The 19,207-nt window shown below is 36.7% G+C and overlaps 1 protein-coding gene across 2 annotated transcripts in view; it reads right to left on the reverse strand.

Moving 5' to 3' along the window:
- Nucleotides 1-19,207, reverse strand: part of ESR1 (estrogen receptor 1) — a 182,466-nt gene that overhangs the window by 36,644 nt on the left and 126,615 nt on the right. For both annotated transcript variants that reach the window (XM_088161719.1, XM_088161720.1), the window contains one exon: nt 12,832-13,167. In XM_088161719.1, coding sequence (XP_088017845.1) covers nt 12,832-13,167 — 336 coding nt within the window. The remainder of the gene's footprint in view (nt 1-12,831; nt 13,168-19,207) is intronic.

The following is a 19,207-nucleotide window of genomic DNA, read 5'->3' on the forward strand; positions in this document are numbered from 1 at the left end:
GATATTTTTTCTAACTTGTAAAAAAAAGTTTTCATCTTCCTTGTTTCAGAGACATTCTGATTTATTTTGTTTTCCTTTTTTCTTTCACATGCATGTGAAATGCAAATTTGACAGACTCCTTATGGATGAGAATAAAACTTTGGCTTGCCTCAGGAAATAGATCCACTTCATATAGTTCAGGCATAGTGTAGGAGACTGTTTTATGAATAACATCACCATACTGATCCTCAAAGCACAATTTGGATCACATAAAGACTGTTTCAGCCTCCTCAGAGGAGAACTGTGCTTCGTGTAGGAGCCCCAAGGCAGCAAACATCACCTGATTGTTACAAAAATCGTGCTGCCCACTTTTCATGATATCCAGACGGTTATGGGTTCCTGTTACTCACTTCTACAGCTCATATAGGTTTATGTTCTCCCATGGCTGCCACGAGGAGAGTTACCAGGATGAGATGAAGTCATGCAGTAACCACATTATCGACACAACCAATACAGGTCACACAGAATCGATGCTGCACTATGATGGTGAAAGGCAAACTTCTAAATATCTGAACAAGAGACAGAAAATATGAAGCCACAACGTGGTGAAAACTTTTCAAGATGACACAGCATTCTAACTTTCATTATCGTAAATGTGTTTATTAATGATCTGACAAGGCCAAGAAAGCAATGAGGCAGCAAAATAAGAAGATGGCAGAAAATAATTTAACTTAATAAGAACAAATAAAACAGGAATTTCAGAGATACTCAGAGAAGTGAGTCACCTCCTAACTGTTTGTGCTAAGTCTGGAATCAACCTAATTTTTAAAGCATTTTCAGGCTGCATTTTTGCAGAGATAGACAATCAAAATATGAACTGAGGAAGAGGGATGAACTTGGAAATTCAAAAAAAGAGGAAAAAATCTTAATATTATAGTCTTATACATACACAAAAAAGGGTCATTCTGAGTGCAAAATACAGCATCTTAAAACACATTTAAATATAGTCCTACTCTGATTAATCATGAGGTATTAGGAAGCTGCTCAGAGACTCAGAAGCCAGGAGACTCTGAGGGTCCAAGAGGCTGGCAACTTGTTAAGAAGGGGGGAAACAACTCATCAACGTTATACTGAACTACTTCTGACATCCCATTAGTAAATAATTTCAGTCATCCACCAACATGAAATTGCTTACAAGTTACTCCACATTATTTGTAAATAAAATAACTTATGGAAAGCTGGTAACAGTTATTCACTGTCAGCTGAAGAAAAGCAGATCTGGATTCATCAGCCTGAAGTGATGGATTGTTACCAAAACCTCTCAGAAGCCCTATTACTAATAAATAAGGTACTTTTTAAAAAAGCTCATCTGGAGTCTAAAGAAAAGAGTACTCTGACTGCACTGTCTTCTGAAATTAGGCTGTAAAGGAAATGTATTTGTGTTGCCTGGCACTGTTTCATTCAAATGTTCAAGCCTGTGTCCATTTAAACACTTGATTAGAAGTGTCCTGTTAAAAATGGAAAAATAAACAACGAAATCAACAACTAAAAAAGCAAAAAAAACCAACCAAACCAAGATGACAAGACAAACAAAATGAACAAAAATTCTGCAAAATATAAGCCACTTTTTTTGAGAAGAGACGCAAATATTGGCAAGGCATAAAACAGGAGCATAATGAGCAGTATAAAAGAAATAGCAGATTTAACTCATATTTCTGCCTGTAGGCTAAGAATTTTCTAATTGGGAGTTGAGGGTGGTTCACAACAGGGATATTTAGTGTGCTTCATAGATTTTCCATGCAGCAGATAGAATCCTGAGACACCAGTTTAGGAGTGGATTCACTGAGGCACAATGTAAGTGAGTTCTACATAACCAACACAGGGGGGCATTGGCACAGTCCAGTATTAAGGAACATAACACTGCATGTTTACCATGGGTGAAAAAAATGCATTTGATATTTCATATTGGAGCCAGTGATCCTCCACAACTGTGCTTATATGAATACCAAGTGTTGGAAAAAATAAAAGTCACAAGTTGATAATTGTGCTGGATTTTCATGGGCAGCTCTCCTATGTCAGCTGAGAACCACTCTATGCGGACTGGTTTTAAAATGTATGAGATGTTAACCAATTAATACCAGTGTTTCATTCCCATCATCCCCAAATAAAGTATACTAGAACTTTCCTTTTCCACAAACATTGCAAAATCCCACCCACTCTTAGAAGACTAAGGGTCAACTGCTGATTCCAAAAGGCTGCCATAAGCTTCTGTCACTTTAGGTCACTATTTGCTAGCTGTACAGTGCAAACTTGGCCCAAAGAACTTCCAGAAGAATTTACTGCCTTCCTGGAAGAGAAAGACAGAAGAACAAACTTTCAAAAAATATGCATTAGAGCTGGCAACCAACCAGACATCTTTGTCTCCTGGGAAGTAAAGCATCTTGTACCCCAGGGATGGAAGCCAACCAAAGACCCTCTATGAACAAGGATGCATCTTGAGTTAGGGACTGCTACCTCTTACCCATGAGTCTCCAACCCCTCACAGCACAGCATTACAGTTTATACTGCAGATTAAGCAGGAACATGCAAAGTAGGAGCTAAACACCTACTAAAGCAAACAGGGTAAAGACTGTAAATGGTGCCAGGAACTAAAAGATTCTCTTTGTACAGGAGAGACCCGAAAAGACCTCTCTGCATAAAAATAACGAGAAATTAAATTATAAGAAGGCTTGCTCTACAGTTGTATATTATTACTGGCAGTGTAGAGACACGAATATTTCTTTCTAGCACCATCACATTAATACTTGCCTATTCATTCCTGATATACTGTCACCCCCCCATTTGCCTCGACTATTTTATGAGCTAGACTGAGGATCAAGTTATTGGAATCTCAAAAGATTCTTTTTTAATCCAGTAAATCCCTGTACTTGCACAGCCATCCCAAGACAGGGAGAAGAACAGAGGTGGGAATTGTTCTAGCCAGCACTGCAACTGGAATACTTGTGAAATTACAATCTTGCAGAGTACATCCTACTAAATGCATGGGATACTCATAGGAAATACTACCTTTGTATCAATCAAAGGAGATTTCTATAATAGGTCAGACATGCAGTATTAATATAATAGTTGATATTATATGACAATATTGTAATTTTAGCTCTATTCCAGTCTGTTTTTTAATACAATGATCACACCCAGTCAGAGACTGTTCAGGGTTTTAGTAAACACCTGGCTCTCATGCCAGCAGCCTGTATAGCCACTTCTCTGTTTTCGTCCATGTTTTCTAAGGGACAGCAGCTGTTGCAGAAGATGCTTCATTAGACTATTGATATGAGTTAATATTCTCTAGGAACATTTTAATTAGCCTACTCTACCAATTTCTCTATCTTTGTGAATCAAAGCAAAATTAGATTTCTTGAATTTTGGTTTTCCAAACCAACCTAAGCACTCAAGAATATCATTCCATAGGGAACAAAACGTATTTACCCCATAAGCAAGATTTTAAATGGTACTTTTCCCCTCATCTGTATATTAACCTTGATTCTGGATCTTAAGACTTCCAATTGCATTTAGGTCCAAACCAAAAATCTCAAGCTGAAAATAAAAAAATAACTGAAAATTCTGACATGAATTTTCTTTTCCTGAGATCAGTTTGCTCACAACGAATACCAGACACCTGTGAGAATCACTGGGTACCTCTGACAGCCTGAGCAGTGCCCCTCTCTGGTGGGCAAAGGGAACTGGACGCTGAATCCAAGTCAAGATCATGATTCCTCCCTTCTGTTTCCAGGACTCCTCAAGAGGCTTAAGAAGCTTTAGGTCTAGACTCAGAGTCTAAGCACAGTGATAAATATTTCACCTCTATCTCCCTGCTCCAGACTGTGGCAGACAGTGACATTTCTCAGAAGCAACAGAACGTTACATAAGGAACAGAAGGCAATAGTTCCTTATGGACACTCTTAGCTGAGCACAAACTCCTGGAGGAGCAAGGCAATTGCAGATTTCTCATATCCCATTCCACTGTGGGATATTCTTTATCTTGCTTACACTAGTTTAAATTCACAGCAGTCCATAACTAGCATGCAGACAAAACAACATACTCTTTGCACACATAGTTCATTTCCCGGAGAGATAATCAAAGAAAACAAAAGAGCTGGTAACAGATGTGTCATATAATGCACCAGTGCAGCAATACAGACAGGGTAAGAGCCCATCCAGAAGTCATCTGCAATAAATCTTTCCTAATTATTTCTATGTAACTTAAAATCTCCTATGTATCTAACATGAGATTTTAGTGAGTGACTCACTTGAACAGGAAACTAATACAAATGATATTAAAATAACCTCTAATCTGGAATTACAGCTGACTGTGCTCAGAAATGTAGTACTAGAGAGAACCTAAAAGAATTAGGATGAAGTTATTAAATATCAAGTAAAAAGGGCCAATTCGTGTGAATTATGTGGACAAAAAACAATGGATAAGTACACATGCACATACATAACGCATCAGTGCTTTCCAACAATCGCATATTCTTTTTGTAAATTATTTTAAGAAATAAATAAATCAGGAGGGATCATTACTTACTGTTTACTTAGAGTAGAAATTAATGAGCATTTCTTGGAAAGCTCCAGGGTTCAGCATAGCTGAGGACTCTAAGACAGATATGTTCATCCAAGAGTGTAAATTATTTATCAGCTAAAGAAAAATTGCAGGAAATGTTTTTATAGAAGGATCATATCTTATGTTAAAAAAACCCCTATAGTTTAAGTATTTAATTTCCTAAAGTTTTGGCTAAAAAATATAAAAATTATTGCTGTGAATGCTCATTTTTGCCTTTCCATTTGCCAGGACCAATAGAATTTCATTTTCAAACACTTATTATCAATTGAACTTGTACACTATTGAATGTCCAGTGAACTCCAACATATTAGTAGCTCTTGTTAAAAGAATTTTACTCCTTCTTACCTGTTTGGTGTCACTTTTCTTCTGTCAGTAGATGTCAAACAGGTAAGCAAGATTACTCATTGTAGATAAATTTTGGTTACTAAAGATAGTTTTTGAGACAGCTTGTTGGGAAGTCCCAAAATTCAAATCTTTGAAATTCAAATATTTCTTACTCTGAAAAGGCCTGAATAGGATCAGCCTTGTAATAGCACTGAGAGTTTTGGTTTTAAAACCACTATTTACAGATGGAACTATGACTCTATATGTAGAGTAGCAATCTTAAAAGATTTTTTGGCTGTGCATTTGCATAATGGCATCAGCAGCTGATGTACTCTTCAGAATCTCTCTCTTCTTCTGGACAATGAAATAAAATCTGGAAAGCTATGGAACTAGCTTCAGGAGCTTGCAAAGAAACTGGTAAGGATAAAGAAAAAAATATGAAATGTTGCAAGATAAGTTTAGAAAACTCTCAAGGATATATTTCTGAGCTCACTTGAAGGTTCTCTGAAGAAATATTCTAAATGGTTCTCTAAAGAAATATTCTAAGTGGTTCTCTAACTACTTTTCCGGTCCTAACTCTGTTTCCCTTGACTGAAATTTTATGGAAATACGACGATGCAGTTTGAACACATTCTTTTAATGCCTATTGCCAGAAAACTCCTGGGGAAAGAGTAGGACAGAAAGCTGGAACACTCTGGCTTGAAAGATGAAATGGGAAAGAATTGTGTGTAAATCACATTCCAAGGCTCTACTTGTGGCAATGGGAGCAAGCAACAACCAGACCCTTCCACTTGGAAGAGCCCCTGAACAAATTACTGCCTTCAGCAGGAGCCCCAGCAGTAAGTGAGAAGCCCAGTATTGAGCTATTGAATTTACTGGTGGCTCATCTGACTGATTCACAGTATCTTTTTCCTCTGGTCTTCTTGCCTGTATTCTTTACTTTTTCTCACTGTTGGTGTCTCCTTGCTGCTTGGCCAGCTTGTCCTGATGTATTTCTCTCCCCTTCTATATCCCTAACTCTAGGGACTCCAAAGAGTTTGAAAACCATTGCAATAGGATACCTCTTAAATTTCCAATATCATAGCTGTAATTCAGACCTTGATAGCTTTTCTCTTCTGCTACAATTTTCTTCCAGTTTTCAGCTAGTGAAACCACTGCCTGTATTTTCGTTTATTTTGTATTGCTTATGTTCCTTTGCAAGCACTTCTGCTGAATTGTTCCTTCTCAACTTTGGCTTTTTCCTGTCTGACACAAGCTCATGATGCATATAACATCTCCCTGTCCTTTAAAATCAGCACCTCCACCCCATCTCTCAACAGCAGACCACTGTGTCACATTGTTTCATCCTTTTCTCTTTTTAGATGTTCTACACAGGAGGAAATATATCTCATCTTTTTTTTTTTAAAGCACCACAAGTTCCTAACTAAACAACTTATTAAGGGAGGAGTTTTTATCGTTCAGCACCCAGAAGTTGGAAGAGAAGGATGGAAAAGAATGCTTTTTTGGTTTTACAAATGTAGAGAAGAAAAACTGAAGATGATTCCCAGACTAAGAAAACACAGGGATTGAAAGCTTTAATTTCATATTCAATGATTTTAATTCTGCTGCCCTTCATAATCATTCTATTGAATGATACATCTCAATTTGATGCTCAAATTCAAATGGTGTTTACTTTATTCCACTATAATGTTTGATACTTATCTCTTACATACATAGTAATTCATTGAAACTTCACAGAAATTAAATTAGCAAAAAGAAGCCATAAAGTAGATCCAGATGCCTATTTTCATTTCTCTTTTGCTTAGATTTTCTTCCTCTGTTTTCATCTAAGAAGCAGGGGAGCAGAGAGTATCACTGCAACAGATTAAAGAGATAAGCAAAGGGGTGGGTTTTTTAATAACATTTTAGAAATCTCCACAGAAAGCCTGTTAAGCAAAGGAGAAGTGACTGTAAAAAAAGAGACCATTTTGAAAGGGTTATTACAAATTATTACAGGAATTGCAAGCCATTCCTTTTTTTAAAAAAGTGTAAATTATTGGCAAGAGGATTGCTACACTTACAAACTCTCTAAATATTTCTACACCTAAAGGGTTATAAACACATACCACTCACATCTAAGACATCTTCCCTTCTACTGCAAGCTGACTAATTTTTTTTTTAAGGTTTGGTGCCACTAAAGTGCAGTGTAAAATTGTGGCTATTGGCCTTTTTACACACTGTTCCTGATTTAACAGAGCAGTTTAGAAGGTCAAATAGGAAAACAATATCTTAAGAAAAGAGCAGCCCCTGTGGCTTTGAAATAAAGGGAAAAAAAACCACCAAACCCAGCGCCAAAATGTTTATCTCCTCGGTTCATGAAGCCATAAAATAAGTACAGCACTCTGAATCATCTCAAAACTTCAAAGCCTGTATGCCCAGTGTACCATTTTAGGGCTATTAAGTTGTACAGCTACTGTACTTGTAGTAAATAGTTATACAAGATTGTAGCAGCACTGCCAAAGATTTCACCCTTGCAACAAAATTTCCTTAAAGCTACACTCTTTACCATGAGCTCACTGCATAAGCTCGTAATGTCTCTTACCATCTCAAGAGATTCTGCACCAAAAATGTTTGGTTGATTACACTAAAATGCCAACTTCATTTAGAAAATACAGTACTCCATATAGAACATTAAACTAAATACACAGTAAAGGAATAATGAAATATACAGTAAGTTCATTCCTTTGACATAACAGCACTTTTGTAGAAAAGCAGAGTAATGATTTTGCTCATTTTATTAAAGATTATTCTGAATGTGGTACTATATCCCCAAGACATTATGTAAGTCAAGAACATAAGAAGGCATATCTTTCAGGAATACGCGATTCAGAAATCATCTACCCTGATATCTTGCCTACATGTGATTTTTAATGACCTATCCAAATTAAATGGTAAAAGGCTCAATTTGCACCACAATCTGTTTGCACCCATCTCATGTGCCTCTGCCAGCTATTCCAACTGGATTGGGCAACAAAAGCACCTTCAGAATCTTACAGAAGCCACCTGGGAGGACTGCAGCCTAAATCCCCACTAGACCATCTAAAGAGTAAGGCATCCTGAATTTTTTGTTTATGTCATAGGGCACTGCACAAGATTTTTTGTTCATTTAATTTGGCAAACCCAGTTTTATTAGTGACCAGAGTTGAAAAAAAAAAAAAAATTAAAACAAGCTTCTATGTACTTGGCATACTATGAATTGCATTGTCATAGAGGGACTTGGTTCTGACCTCAGATAAAAATCATGTTATATTTAGGTATTGAAGTTATTTTTTGAAACTGTTCATAAGAAGCTGCCACAAGTTCTCTTTTCTCCAGAACCAAGTTTGCAGAGCCAGTTTAAGGAAAATGCTTAATTAGTTGCAATAAAGATTGAGACCAGTTCTGACCTTCCCAATCAGGGCAAGTCTACAAAGGTACTCCTCTCATTTTGAAGATTTTCCTCATAATTTCCTCATAAAAGATCTCTGCCTACATTATTTTACACAGTCTATCACAAGTTACATTTTATTACTCCGTTTTGTAGAATAGTTTCACTTTTATCCAATATATATAATTAGCTGTTTCTTCTTCAATGACACCTATTTATAACATCAGAAAGACTGCCTGACCAAAAACTATTCTTTAAATCCTACAAAGAAAAATAAAGTCTAAAAATGTCTCTGAAAGTCTTTACACTTTTTTGTAAGCTGTATCTTCTGTTTTTCTGCTATGTTGATATAAATTTCTTCTTTCCTCAAAAAAAGTAATCTTTTTTTTATTTCAGTAAAGCTTTCAAAACACACAGTATTTTCAATACTCACAGTATGCTTCTGGACAAAATATCCAGCATACAGTTGTTTTCATACTTTAGTTCAAAGATGAGTAATTACTTTTATCACTAAAAGTTCATTTCATTAATCAACCTTCAAAAATAAAAATATGAAGATATTCTTCAAAGAAGTACTCAGACTTCTCTAACCAATTTAGTTTTGGGGTTGAGGCATAGGCTAAAGTGTGTGTGTATGTTCAGGGGTTGTACAAAGAAATTGTTTAAATTACTCTGTAACATCATGCAATGGGTGAGCACCTGGTTTATGGGTGGGGCACAAAGGCTTACGGTGAATGGGGTGACATAGGGCTGGTGACCTGTCACTCATGGGGTTCCACAGGGTCCTGTGCTCTTCAACATCTTCATAATTTACTTGGACACAAGACTGGAAGAGATACTGAGCAAGTTCACAGCTGATACAAAACTGGAGGAGCTGCTGACTCCCCTGAGAGCAGGGGGGCCCTGCAGAGAGACCTCAATAAATTGGAGGGTTGAGCAGTCACCAAGTCAACCAAGTGAAGGTCAACAAGGGAAAGTGTCAGATTCTGCACCTGGGGTGGGACAGCCCTGGGTGTACAGACAGTGGGAATGAGAGGCTGGAGAGCAGTGCCATGGAAAGGGACCTGGGGGTCCTGGTCCATGGCAAGTTGAACACGAGTCAGCAGTGCCCTGGCAGCCAGGAGGGCCAACCCTGTCCTGGGGGCAGCAGGCACAGCATGGCCAGCCAGACAAGGGAGGGGATTGTCCTGCTCTGCTCTGAGCTGGGGCAGCCTCACCTCCAGTGCTGGGGGCAGTTCGGGGTGCCACAATATAACAACATGAAATTATTAGAGAGCATCCAAAGGAGGGCCGTGAGGATGGTGAAGGGCCTTGAGGGGAAGCCGTGTGAGGAGGGGCTGAGGTCGCTTGGTCTGTTCAGCCTGGAGGAGCCTGAGGGAAGGCCTCACTGCAGTCTGCAGCCTCTTTGTGAAGGGTAGAGCAGGGGCAGGCACTGATCTCTGTGGGGACCAGTGACCAGATCCGAGGGCATGGCCTGAAGTTGTTTCAGGGGAGGTTTAAGTTGGATATCAGGAAAAGGTTCTTTGCCCTGAGGGTGGCTGGGCACTGGAACAGGCTCCCCAGGGCAGTGGTCACAGCAGCAATGTGACAGAGTTTGGACAATGCTCTCGGGCACAGGGTGTGACTCTTGGGGATGGTGCTGGGCAGGGCCAGCACTTGGACACAAGGGTCCTTGTGGGTCCTTTCCTTTCCTGTGATTCCATGATCATTATGAAATGTGATTTCAATTCAGCCACTTACACAGACTTTACTCCTGGCTTTCCTGCGTTCTGCATGTAGGTAAAGTGACTTGCACAATGTTCCCAAGGCTTGAAAAGTGTGTGTAAGGGAAGCTGTTTCCTGAGACTTCTTTTTCTCTATTGCTAAAAAGGACACTCGCTTTTTGGGACAAAAAATATATTCTTACCCTTGATTCTGAAGCTTGAAGCCCTAGCAAATTAGCTGAAAAAATAACTGAGTGGATTTCCACAATGCTGTTACACCAAATACTTAACAGAGAAAAGTTATTTAGTTCCCCTGTTCATGCATAACGTATGCAAAAATCCTCTCTGATTAAGCTGTACAGTATCATTCCTAGTAATAATGGAGTAGTCAATGGCAACGTACTGTGGGGGTAACAGTATGATTTATATTGTCAGACACATTTCCATTAATGTATATGTATTCACAATATATTTCAGCAGAAGAAAACTTTGGCAAGCAAAGACTCAGTCTTTGATAGGTGATCAGTACTTCTAAAATTTAATATTGGCAGCTAGGTACCCCCAACCTTTCCTAGGGACCAAATAAGTGATTAAAAAGATATATATATTTAAGCACCTAGATCCAAATTTCTTATTCTCAGAGGCCTCAGTTGTAGAGGAAGGCAAACAATTGGACTTTAATTCTTTCAAATCAACTTTCTAAAACTCTTCAATTTCTGCTTTTGTTCATGCATACTGCTCTCCAGGCCACAACATCAAGAACCAGCTAGGTGTCCAGCATTTTCAGAACCCTCAAACTCTTTTTTTCTCTGTCCTGCTTTAGGTATACTTGTTGTTTTGCTTTGGCGTAATTGTTTGTATAGTGCCTGATAGATCAAACTATGACTGGGGAAAGGATTTTTCTTCTTTAATTCTACCCAAAGTTCAAAGTTCTATATAAAACTTCACCTGCTGGAGTACTTATTAGTGGATATACATGGTCAAGTCACTGGGCTTGGTTTCTTCTTAAGAGCTACTTTGAGAATTAATGTAAATTTAAATGTAAAATACATTGGATATACACAAACAGCTGATAACTTTATACATTTGATCTTCTGGTGTCAGATGCTTTCATAAATGTTGAAGTTTATATTTGGTAAACTAGGCAATTTTTTGATTGTTGCCAGTTTTAATCATCTTGTGACAGGCAGCTCTAGAGAGATTTCTGAATAAAAAAACAGATCTTGGTTCTCTGACAATGTTACTTAATTTCTAAACACATTTCCATTAATTACACTCTCAAAAAGTCATGGAAACCAAATGTTTCCAGTTAGACAACATATGAATTTAGATTGCAGTAAATTCATCTTGAATTTAAATTAATTTATTTTAACAAACTCAGACTAATTATATTTCTAAAAATCCATAGAAAGGTAATTTGAATTCATCTATTTTGATAATGAATAGCTTTAACACTATGTACATAGGTTCATTTTTCAAAAGCATTTTTGTAACAGCATGATGCAAAACATACCTAAATGAACAGCAGAACTGCCCTTGACTTGAACAGACTGTAGATCAGACTTCAACCACCGTGACTTTGTCAAGAATAAAATTCTCAAGTGATTTCTTATAAGATACGATGAGAAATGAAACACACACAGGTTCTCATTGATCATAGCTGGAGCCCACAAAGTGACATGTGAAAAGTGGCTGAAAGGGAGCCCTTAAGGACTGGAAAAGACATGGTTATTGATTTACCAGGAACAGTCTTTCCAAGTTTAAATGAAGGAAAACACAAAAATGGCATAACCTAGGTATAATTCTTTTGAGGTAATGCATTACTTGAGTGAGAGCTTTGTTAGTCGCCTCTAGTATCCCTTTCTAAGCCACCTACATAATTTTAATTAAATAAATGGCTACAGTAAAAACTTAAAAGATCAAAATTCCAGTGAATTATGAAGTATAAATTATCATGTGCCAGTATTTTTACCAAGCTAAAAACATGATGTGCAATAAATATCTTATAAATTTTTAAGTCTTAACTTACAAAGAGTATTTGTGTAGACTGAAACTTTGAAAGGTGATGAACTTTAACTATAAAACTACTCTCTCATTTAATTTATATTGATTAATTGAGCTACATGAATGAATGTATAACATACAGTCAAAGAAAAATGTTACATATTTCCCACAATTCTGTAATTCCTTTTGGAAAAAGAGGGAATCACGGTCCACCAAAAAAAAAAAAAAAACAAATCACACTAAAACTGTTATTCTGGATGTGTTTTTCAAACCCAAAATTCATGGAAGATCTGTAATTCACAGTGAAAACTATAACCTGGAAATTAAATAAATCATAGTAACGCTTAAGAGCTTAGTAATGATATTGAATGTATGGCTTACATTACATATATGAGAGTAATCCTTTTTGTAGGGGATCAAAATACTGAACATAATTTGATTAGCTCAAATTCACTAGATTTGACCAATAATCTCTTTTAACCTTTAATTTTGCTGAGTTCTGTATGGAAAAAAAAGGATTTGTGAACAAAAATCTGCCCAACATTCTATAATGTGGGGAAAATACATTTTCTTGAATAAATCTTTCCTCAAAAGTCACTTACATTGCACTTTAGCATTTTATTGACCAATATAAAATTAACTTTGTTTAATGCTGCAAATTTTGTTAACATATTTATACTTAAATTAACAATTTGAATTACGTAAGAATAGGTAGTCAGAAAATCAGTACATCAGGGGGTTTTTTGGTTTGTAATTTACACGTTTATAGTTGACTAGGGCTTTTTTTTCCTTACCTGGAACTCTCTTTGCCCAGTTGATCATGTGCACTAATTCTCTGTCTGCAAGGTTGGTCAACAGGGTCATCATAGAGGCTTCATTGAATGGTCTGTTTGGGTCATATTCAGAATAAACTATGGGTGGCTCAGCCTCCAGCAAGGCACTGACCATCTGTTCTGCCGTCAGGGACAGGGCAGGGCTGTTCTTCTTGTTATGTTTAACCACCAGTGGGCTTGTCCAAAGGGTGGGAGCTCGCAGCTCTGTTGAGGAAGCCTCCCCATTCCTGGAATCCTGCTCCTCTCTTTGGCGTTTTTGTTTCATCACTCGCCCACCTCTGCGGTCTTTCCGGATTCCTAGAGACACACAAGAATATAATGAACTCCTCTCCTTGAACTTCAGTATTGTGTACACTTGGCTTCAGTCAACAGCAGATGCTTTTGATAGACCCAGGCAGCATTGACTCTTGATTTATTTTCTGTAGACTTCTTCAGAAATCTTACACCAGTAGTTGGACTGAAAAACTATTTTATAAAATATGGTGTCAGGAATAGTGGACTCTTTCCTAAAAATTAGATCCATTGGGCTCACACAGAACTCTAAACTAGTGATACTGCACAGCTGCCTTAGCCCCATAAAAGGAAGTCAGTTATTGGGAATAATTAAATATTTCTTTATACCCCAAAACTTCAAAGTATGTCCCAACCTCTAGCAGATCATTATTTTATAAATTACCAACGATAAATTAATGATATTGGTGGGTCAGGAGGATCACTGAAGCAGCTCTCAAAAGCTATCTAGAATATTTTGTTTAAGGTCACCAATTATTCTAATTAAGCATCATCGTATTACTGAGCCTGTGATCATAATAATTATGTTGAAAAACACTCAGGAAAGTTCCCATTATAAGATGAATCTATACAGCAATAAAGAATGCCATTTAAGTAAAAAAACATAAATATGAAAAGGAGAGATAATTGTGACCTCAGATTCTAATGTGGGACACCTACTGTCAAAAGGCTGAAATAAGCACATCAGAAACCACTACTGTCATTACTGCACATTTCTGCAATGTGCTTTGCACTGTATGACCCTGAACCTTGGGATATTATCAAGTCAGCCATACCAATTCAAACAGCACAAGACTTTTGCAGTGGAACAAAATCTCCCTTTGTGGAAAGGTTACAAGGAAAATATAATGATAAGGCCCACGTGGACTCTAACCATAAGGGAAAGTTTAAGTCTGGCTCTAAGCGGAGGAGTAACAGGCATTTTGAGACTTAGTCAAAAACTTAAATCCATCATCAAGTGGAGGCAAGGGAGGACAACCAAGTAATAAGGAAAGCACACAAGGAATTGAGATATGAGGAGAAGGCAGCTTATGATGCGGCTTATTCTGGAGTTCTCATGCAATAGGAAAAAACAGCACTAGTCACAGCTTGAAATGCAAAAGAAGTATCTACAGAGAGTAAAGATGTAAACCATTCAAGAAATAGGGAAGAGAAAACATTTAAAACAAAAACAAAACAAAACAAAAACACTTTCAAGCAACCAGTACAGGTCTTTCTAATGGTTGGGGAAAGGGAAACACAACATTTGCTCAGCTTTCTTCACACCACAAAATTTTAAACCTTTAGAATCCCAGTCTTTGTTGGCAGCATTTTCATCTCACATACAACATGCTCTCATTTAAATGTTGCACCACATCAGCAAGTGTCCTTTCCAGCCTCAAAGAAACAAGGAGAATCTTTAAATCTCTTTTCCTCTTTCTTCAACTATGGTGAGATTTTCACTGAACCAGTATTTGGAGATTAGGGATTTTATGTTTAATGCATTCAAAATCTAGTGGGCTTTGTGATTTCATTCCATTAATCTATTCAGATAAAGGGAGTTCAGTAAATCTTTCATCACTCCTATTATTTAACCGATCTACATTTTCCTATTCACTAAACTATCTCTAAGCCAAAACTTTTAAGTGCGTTGCTTTTCCCATTTTTCATTCAGCAATACCAATCTTTCTTACCACTAAACATTTTCTGTTAAGGGTGGGGAGGTGAGGAGAGATTCTTGCTGTTCAGAAAAAGACAAGACTTATTCTGGCAAATTGTCATCACAAAGATTCTTACTGGTAACTTCCTTGCAGTACTCAATAGCAGGCATGCTCTATCTGTAACTATCTATCTATATTTTTGTTGTATGATTTGTATCAATTTAATCTTTTTTAATTTAAATTGCCTGGTGAAACATGCAAATATAATTACATGAACAAGCCCACATGGTTCATAGAAACGAAGGCATTTGTTAACTTCTCACATTCCAAATTTTATGGCTGCTCATCTACAAATTTTCTTTCAAAGAGAAAGCATCCTTGGGGTCTGTGGTGTTCAACTTTCTCATAAACAGATAGGCTGACATAATTAATAAACAAGAAGTTGGGGTTAGAAAAATACTATAAAAACATCAGATAAGTTTAGAAAGTAAATAGAAGGCTAGAAATTACTAGGAAAGGAAGGGAGGACAGAACAACTTCATAAATCACAGAGTTTATTATCGTGAGGTACACTACAGTGAACACTGCATGCAGTTCTGTTCTTCCCAAATTAAAAAGAGATATAAAAATAAATTAAAAAGGGATAAGAGAAAAACAAATAAGATGATTTGAAATGTGAAACAACTTCGGTATAAGAAATATCTAAATTGACTTTATCTTCTTTGCCTGCAAGCCAGATACAAGAGTACAAAATCAGGAATAGCAAAAAGATGAATAAGGTACAAAACACTGAAGCTTCTCTGCTAATACAGGAAGGTTTCAAATGAAAATACCCCATGCAAGGTTCAGGACAGACAGGAATAGGTTCTCTTTCACACCATGGAGAAAGAAAACTGGCAAGGTGAATAAATTAGAAGGTGGTATAGTTAGAAAGCTGTAGGCCAAATGTGATTGACAACAGAATCCATTAAAGGTTAATAAATACAAGTAGGACAAGTTCAGCATTACGTCTCCATCACATAGATTAGGAAGATCAGAGTTTTTTTGGGTTTGCTTTTTGCTTAGTCCAGGCCTGCCTTGGTAAGTAAAATAAGAATGTGATGAGGATTTTACATAACAAAGTGACAAATGTAAGCCTATTTAGCTGTTTACAAATAAACCAGATGTTAAATAAGAATATTAGTTTTATTTTTAATTTGTCTAAAAGCTATCACTGGATTTTCTTCACCTTAGCACAAAAAAAATGCTGTATTAAGCAAAGCTGAACATAACCAGTTTGGAGGAGATGACCCACACAAATTTATTTTATGCATTTTTATTTTGAGATTTTAAGAAAATCAACCAACCAACCAACTGTAGCAATTTTACTACTGGATTTTGTAGAGACAAAGTCTGAAAAAAAGTCAGTAAGAGTATGCATTCCTTCTGCATCACATCACCAGCTTTTATAGTCACAGACAGAAAGATCTCTGAATCTGTATAAGTATCATATTCATCAGAGATTTATAGAACTTACTATTAACTCTTTACCTAAGCTCTAGACGGACAAGCAACAAACTTACTCATTTTCATGGACTAAATAGGAGTGAGTAGTTCTCTGAACAATGCAACTACTCCCAAATCTCCTGCAGTTTAATAAAATTTTATCTCTGTTAAAAAGAGACAGTAGTGATGCACAGTCACTAATTCCAAAAAAGGCAACTCCATAAAACTACAATTTCCTTGCCTAAAGTGCAATGATTCTGTAAGAGTTTTTAAATATATGAATGTATCAATTCTAATTCGACAGTTCAGCCAATAAAGGGACCTTAATTGTCAAATGTTATGAAAAAACAATATTCTAGCAAAAATTGAAGTACTATGCATCTTGCAAGAGCTCTGAAACAATTTCCACTTGAGTTTTAAAGCTGCAAGAGCCAAGATTCCAAAGGCAGTTTTACAAAGCTTTGTATGTAAATTCAGTCAGATTTTTGGGCATGGAGACAGGTTTCAAAACTGCTAAGTAATTATATAATCAAATAATTGGAACCTGATTAGCAATAAAATTGCATATGGACCATAAAATTGCATATGACACTCCCATGGCAGAGTAGTTGGAACTAAACGATCTTTAACGTCCTTTCCAACTCAAGATTCTATAAGTGTATGCTTGTGAAAGAAATATTAACCATATGAAATACTTCCCTAATGTTTTCCCACGTGTCATTACAAACAAAAAAAATAAATTCCAGATCATTGAAACAAAAAATCCAAAATTAAAAATGCACTGAATGAGCACTGAATCTCAGCCATACAAAAACCATTCCTTTCCTACCTATTCCTAATAACAAAGCCCCACTTTTATAACTTCAATATTACATAAAATATTCAAAAATATTTAGAGGAAGAAAAGGAGGAGACCAATTAGAATCAATTTTCTTGACTGTGTGTGAATGACAGAATAATTCATTATAGATTTGAAGATATAGGTATAATCTCAAATTTTATTCAAGTTAAATATATTCCTTGTGAACTGCTTTGTAAAATATTTTTCAATTTCTTTCTTGTTAGAAATTTGGTCAATAAACAACAGTTTGTAGCCACACTTTTTTTTTACTTTGTGGGTTTTTTTGGGGTTGTTTTGTTTTGTTTGGTTAGGGGTTTTTTTGTTTCTCTTTTTTCTTTTCTAATATAAAAGGACACCAAAAAGATGGAACTATGATTGGGTTTGGAAACAGTGATGGGTAAATGGTTTACCACCTAACTTCCAGCCTATAACAACCTTTGAACCTGAGGCTCTGTGTCCATGCTTCTGCTCCTCATCAGCAGACCCCAGAGGAGAGACATTTGACGCTTCTATATACACGCACAGCTTTGTAGCATTAACAGCCTATAATTTTGTCAGTTTGTCAAAAGAGTGTTTCACATGTGCTTGGAAACACCTTCTCTTCTAAACATTGTTGTCTCTCTTCAAGACCAACCGACCTCATTGTCACCCTGTTGAAAATTGCCAGAGAGAAAGAATCTCTGTTTTAAAGAGAAAGACGCCCTAGTGTTTTGTAAACCAAACCCTACTTGACAATAGAAGACAAAATGTATGTGGTAAGTAAAAAATATTATAAAAAATAAGGTCTCTGTCAGAGAGGCAGAGAGTCAATTGGCTCGCTGATGATCAGAGTGTTAAGGGAGAATGCACAGAACAGGGATAGCAGAGATGCTACACAAATCCTTTACACCAGTGTTTGCAAAGGAAGAAACTAGATTTTCCTATGACAGAAACCTACCGTTCTGAAACTGAAGTTGGGTTTGAAGAGGCCAGAATTCAAAAGCCTGTCTTCAAATGTATGGAAGTATGAGAAGGATTTACTAAACTGTTGGGAGAAGACCTTTGGGGCAGAGTCCAGGTTCACTTTGGTGTCATTGCTGCCATTACCCAAAGTAGAGGACTGCAAAAGTAAAACAGTGTGAACAAGCCAATAGTTCCCTTACAAACACAAACCTGAGTGTCTAAGCACAACTGGCTTTAATATTGTAACGTATCTCAGCTTGATGGTCCTTCCAAGCTGATTTTAAAGACTTTTGAGATTTTTGGGAACTTTTCTGCTTGAATCGCTCTACATAAATATATTATTTGGTCACAGAAGAGTAACACGACTTTCCAAATTCAAATGCTATAGCCTAATAAATACTTCTTTTGAATATGATTCAGACAATCAGCCGCTTATTTCATTCCTGTTTCTCTTTCAGAAAATGAAACAGCAATGTAAATTGTGCTGAAAACCCAGGTGGGTTGACAATTAGTTTAAATGAGAAACATTGTCTGAAATCTCCTAAAAAGATTAATCAGAATTTATTGTCTAATCTCAAACGAACCTGCCCCAAGTGACAGTGCTTAACAGCCTGGTTTCTGACAAGGATATCTAAACACTCAGTACTATAAATAAGTAACAGATTTGTGTTCAGTCTGTGCACCTGGATGTTACAGTCTTTACGACTACTGAGTGCTGTATGTCTATTTATAAGGGTTTTTTTCAAAAAATATCTATCATCCTTTTCCAAAATAGGGCTTGTTTCTCCTCCATAATCAAGACCCCCTTCTATTGGAAATAGAGGGAGAGAGAAGTCAAAGTGGGGGTTTAATTTAAGATATTCTGGTTCAGCTCCTGGCTCTGCTACTAGTTTACTTATTGACCAAGTCACAATACATATCTCAGTGTCCCAGAACTCCTACTAACTAAAATGCAGATCATAAAACTTGTCTTCCATGTAAAGTCTTAAAGAACTGGTGACAAAAAATAGCTGTTAACAAGCAGGCAAATGTCATTTGGGGTCTCTAATGACTATTCATAATGCACAGTTTGAGAACCAATGATCTACTAAATTAAAGATGAAGGTGCAAGGCATGATTCATCCAAATCTGTATTTTT

Source organism: Sturnus vulgaris, chromosome 3 (genome assembly GCF_052056855.1).
Source record: "Sturnus vulgaris isolate bStuVul1 chromosome 3, bStuVul1.hap1, whole genome shotgun sequence".
Lineage (NCBI taxonomy): Eukaryota > Metazoa > Chordata > Aves > Passeriformes > Sturnidae > Sturnus > Sturnus vulgaris.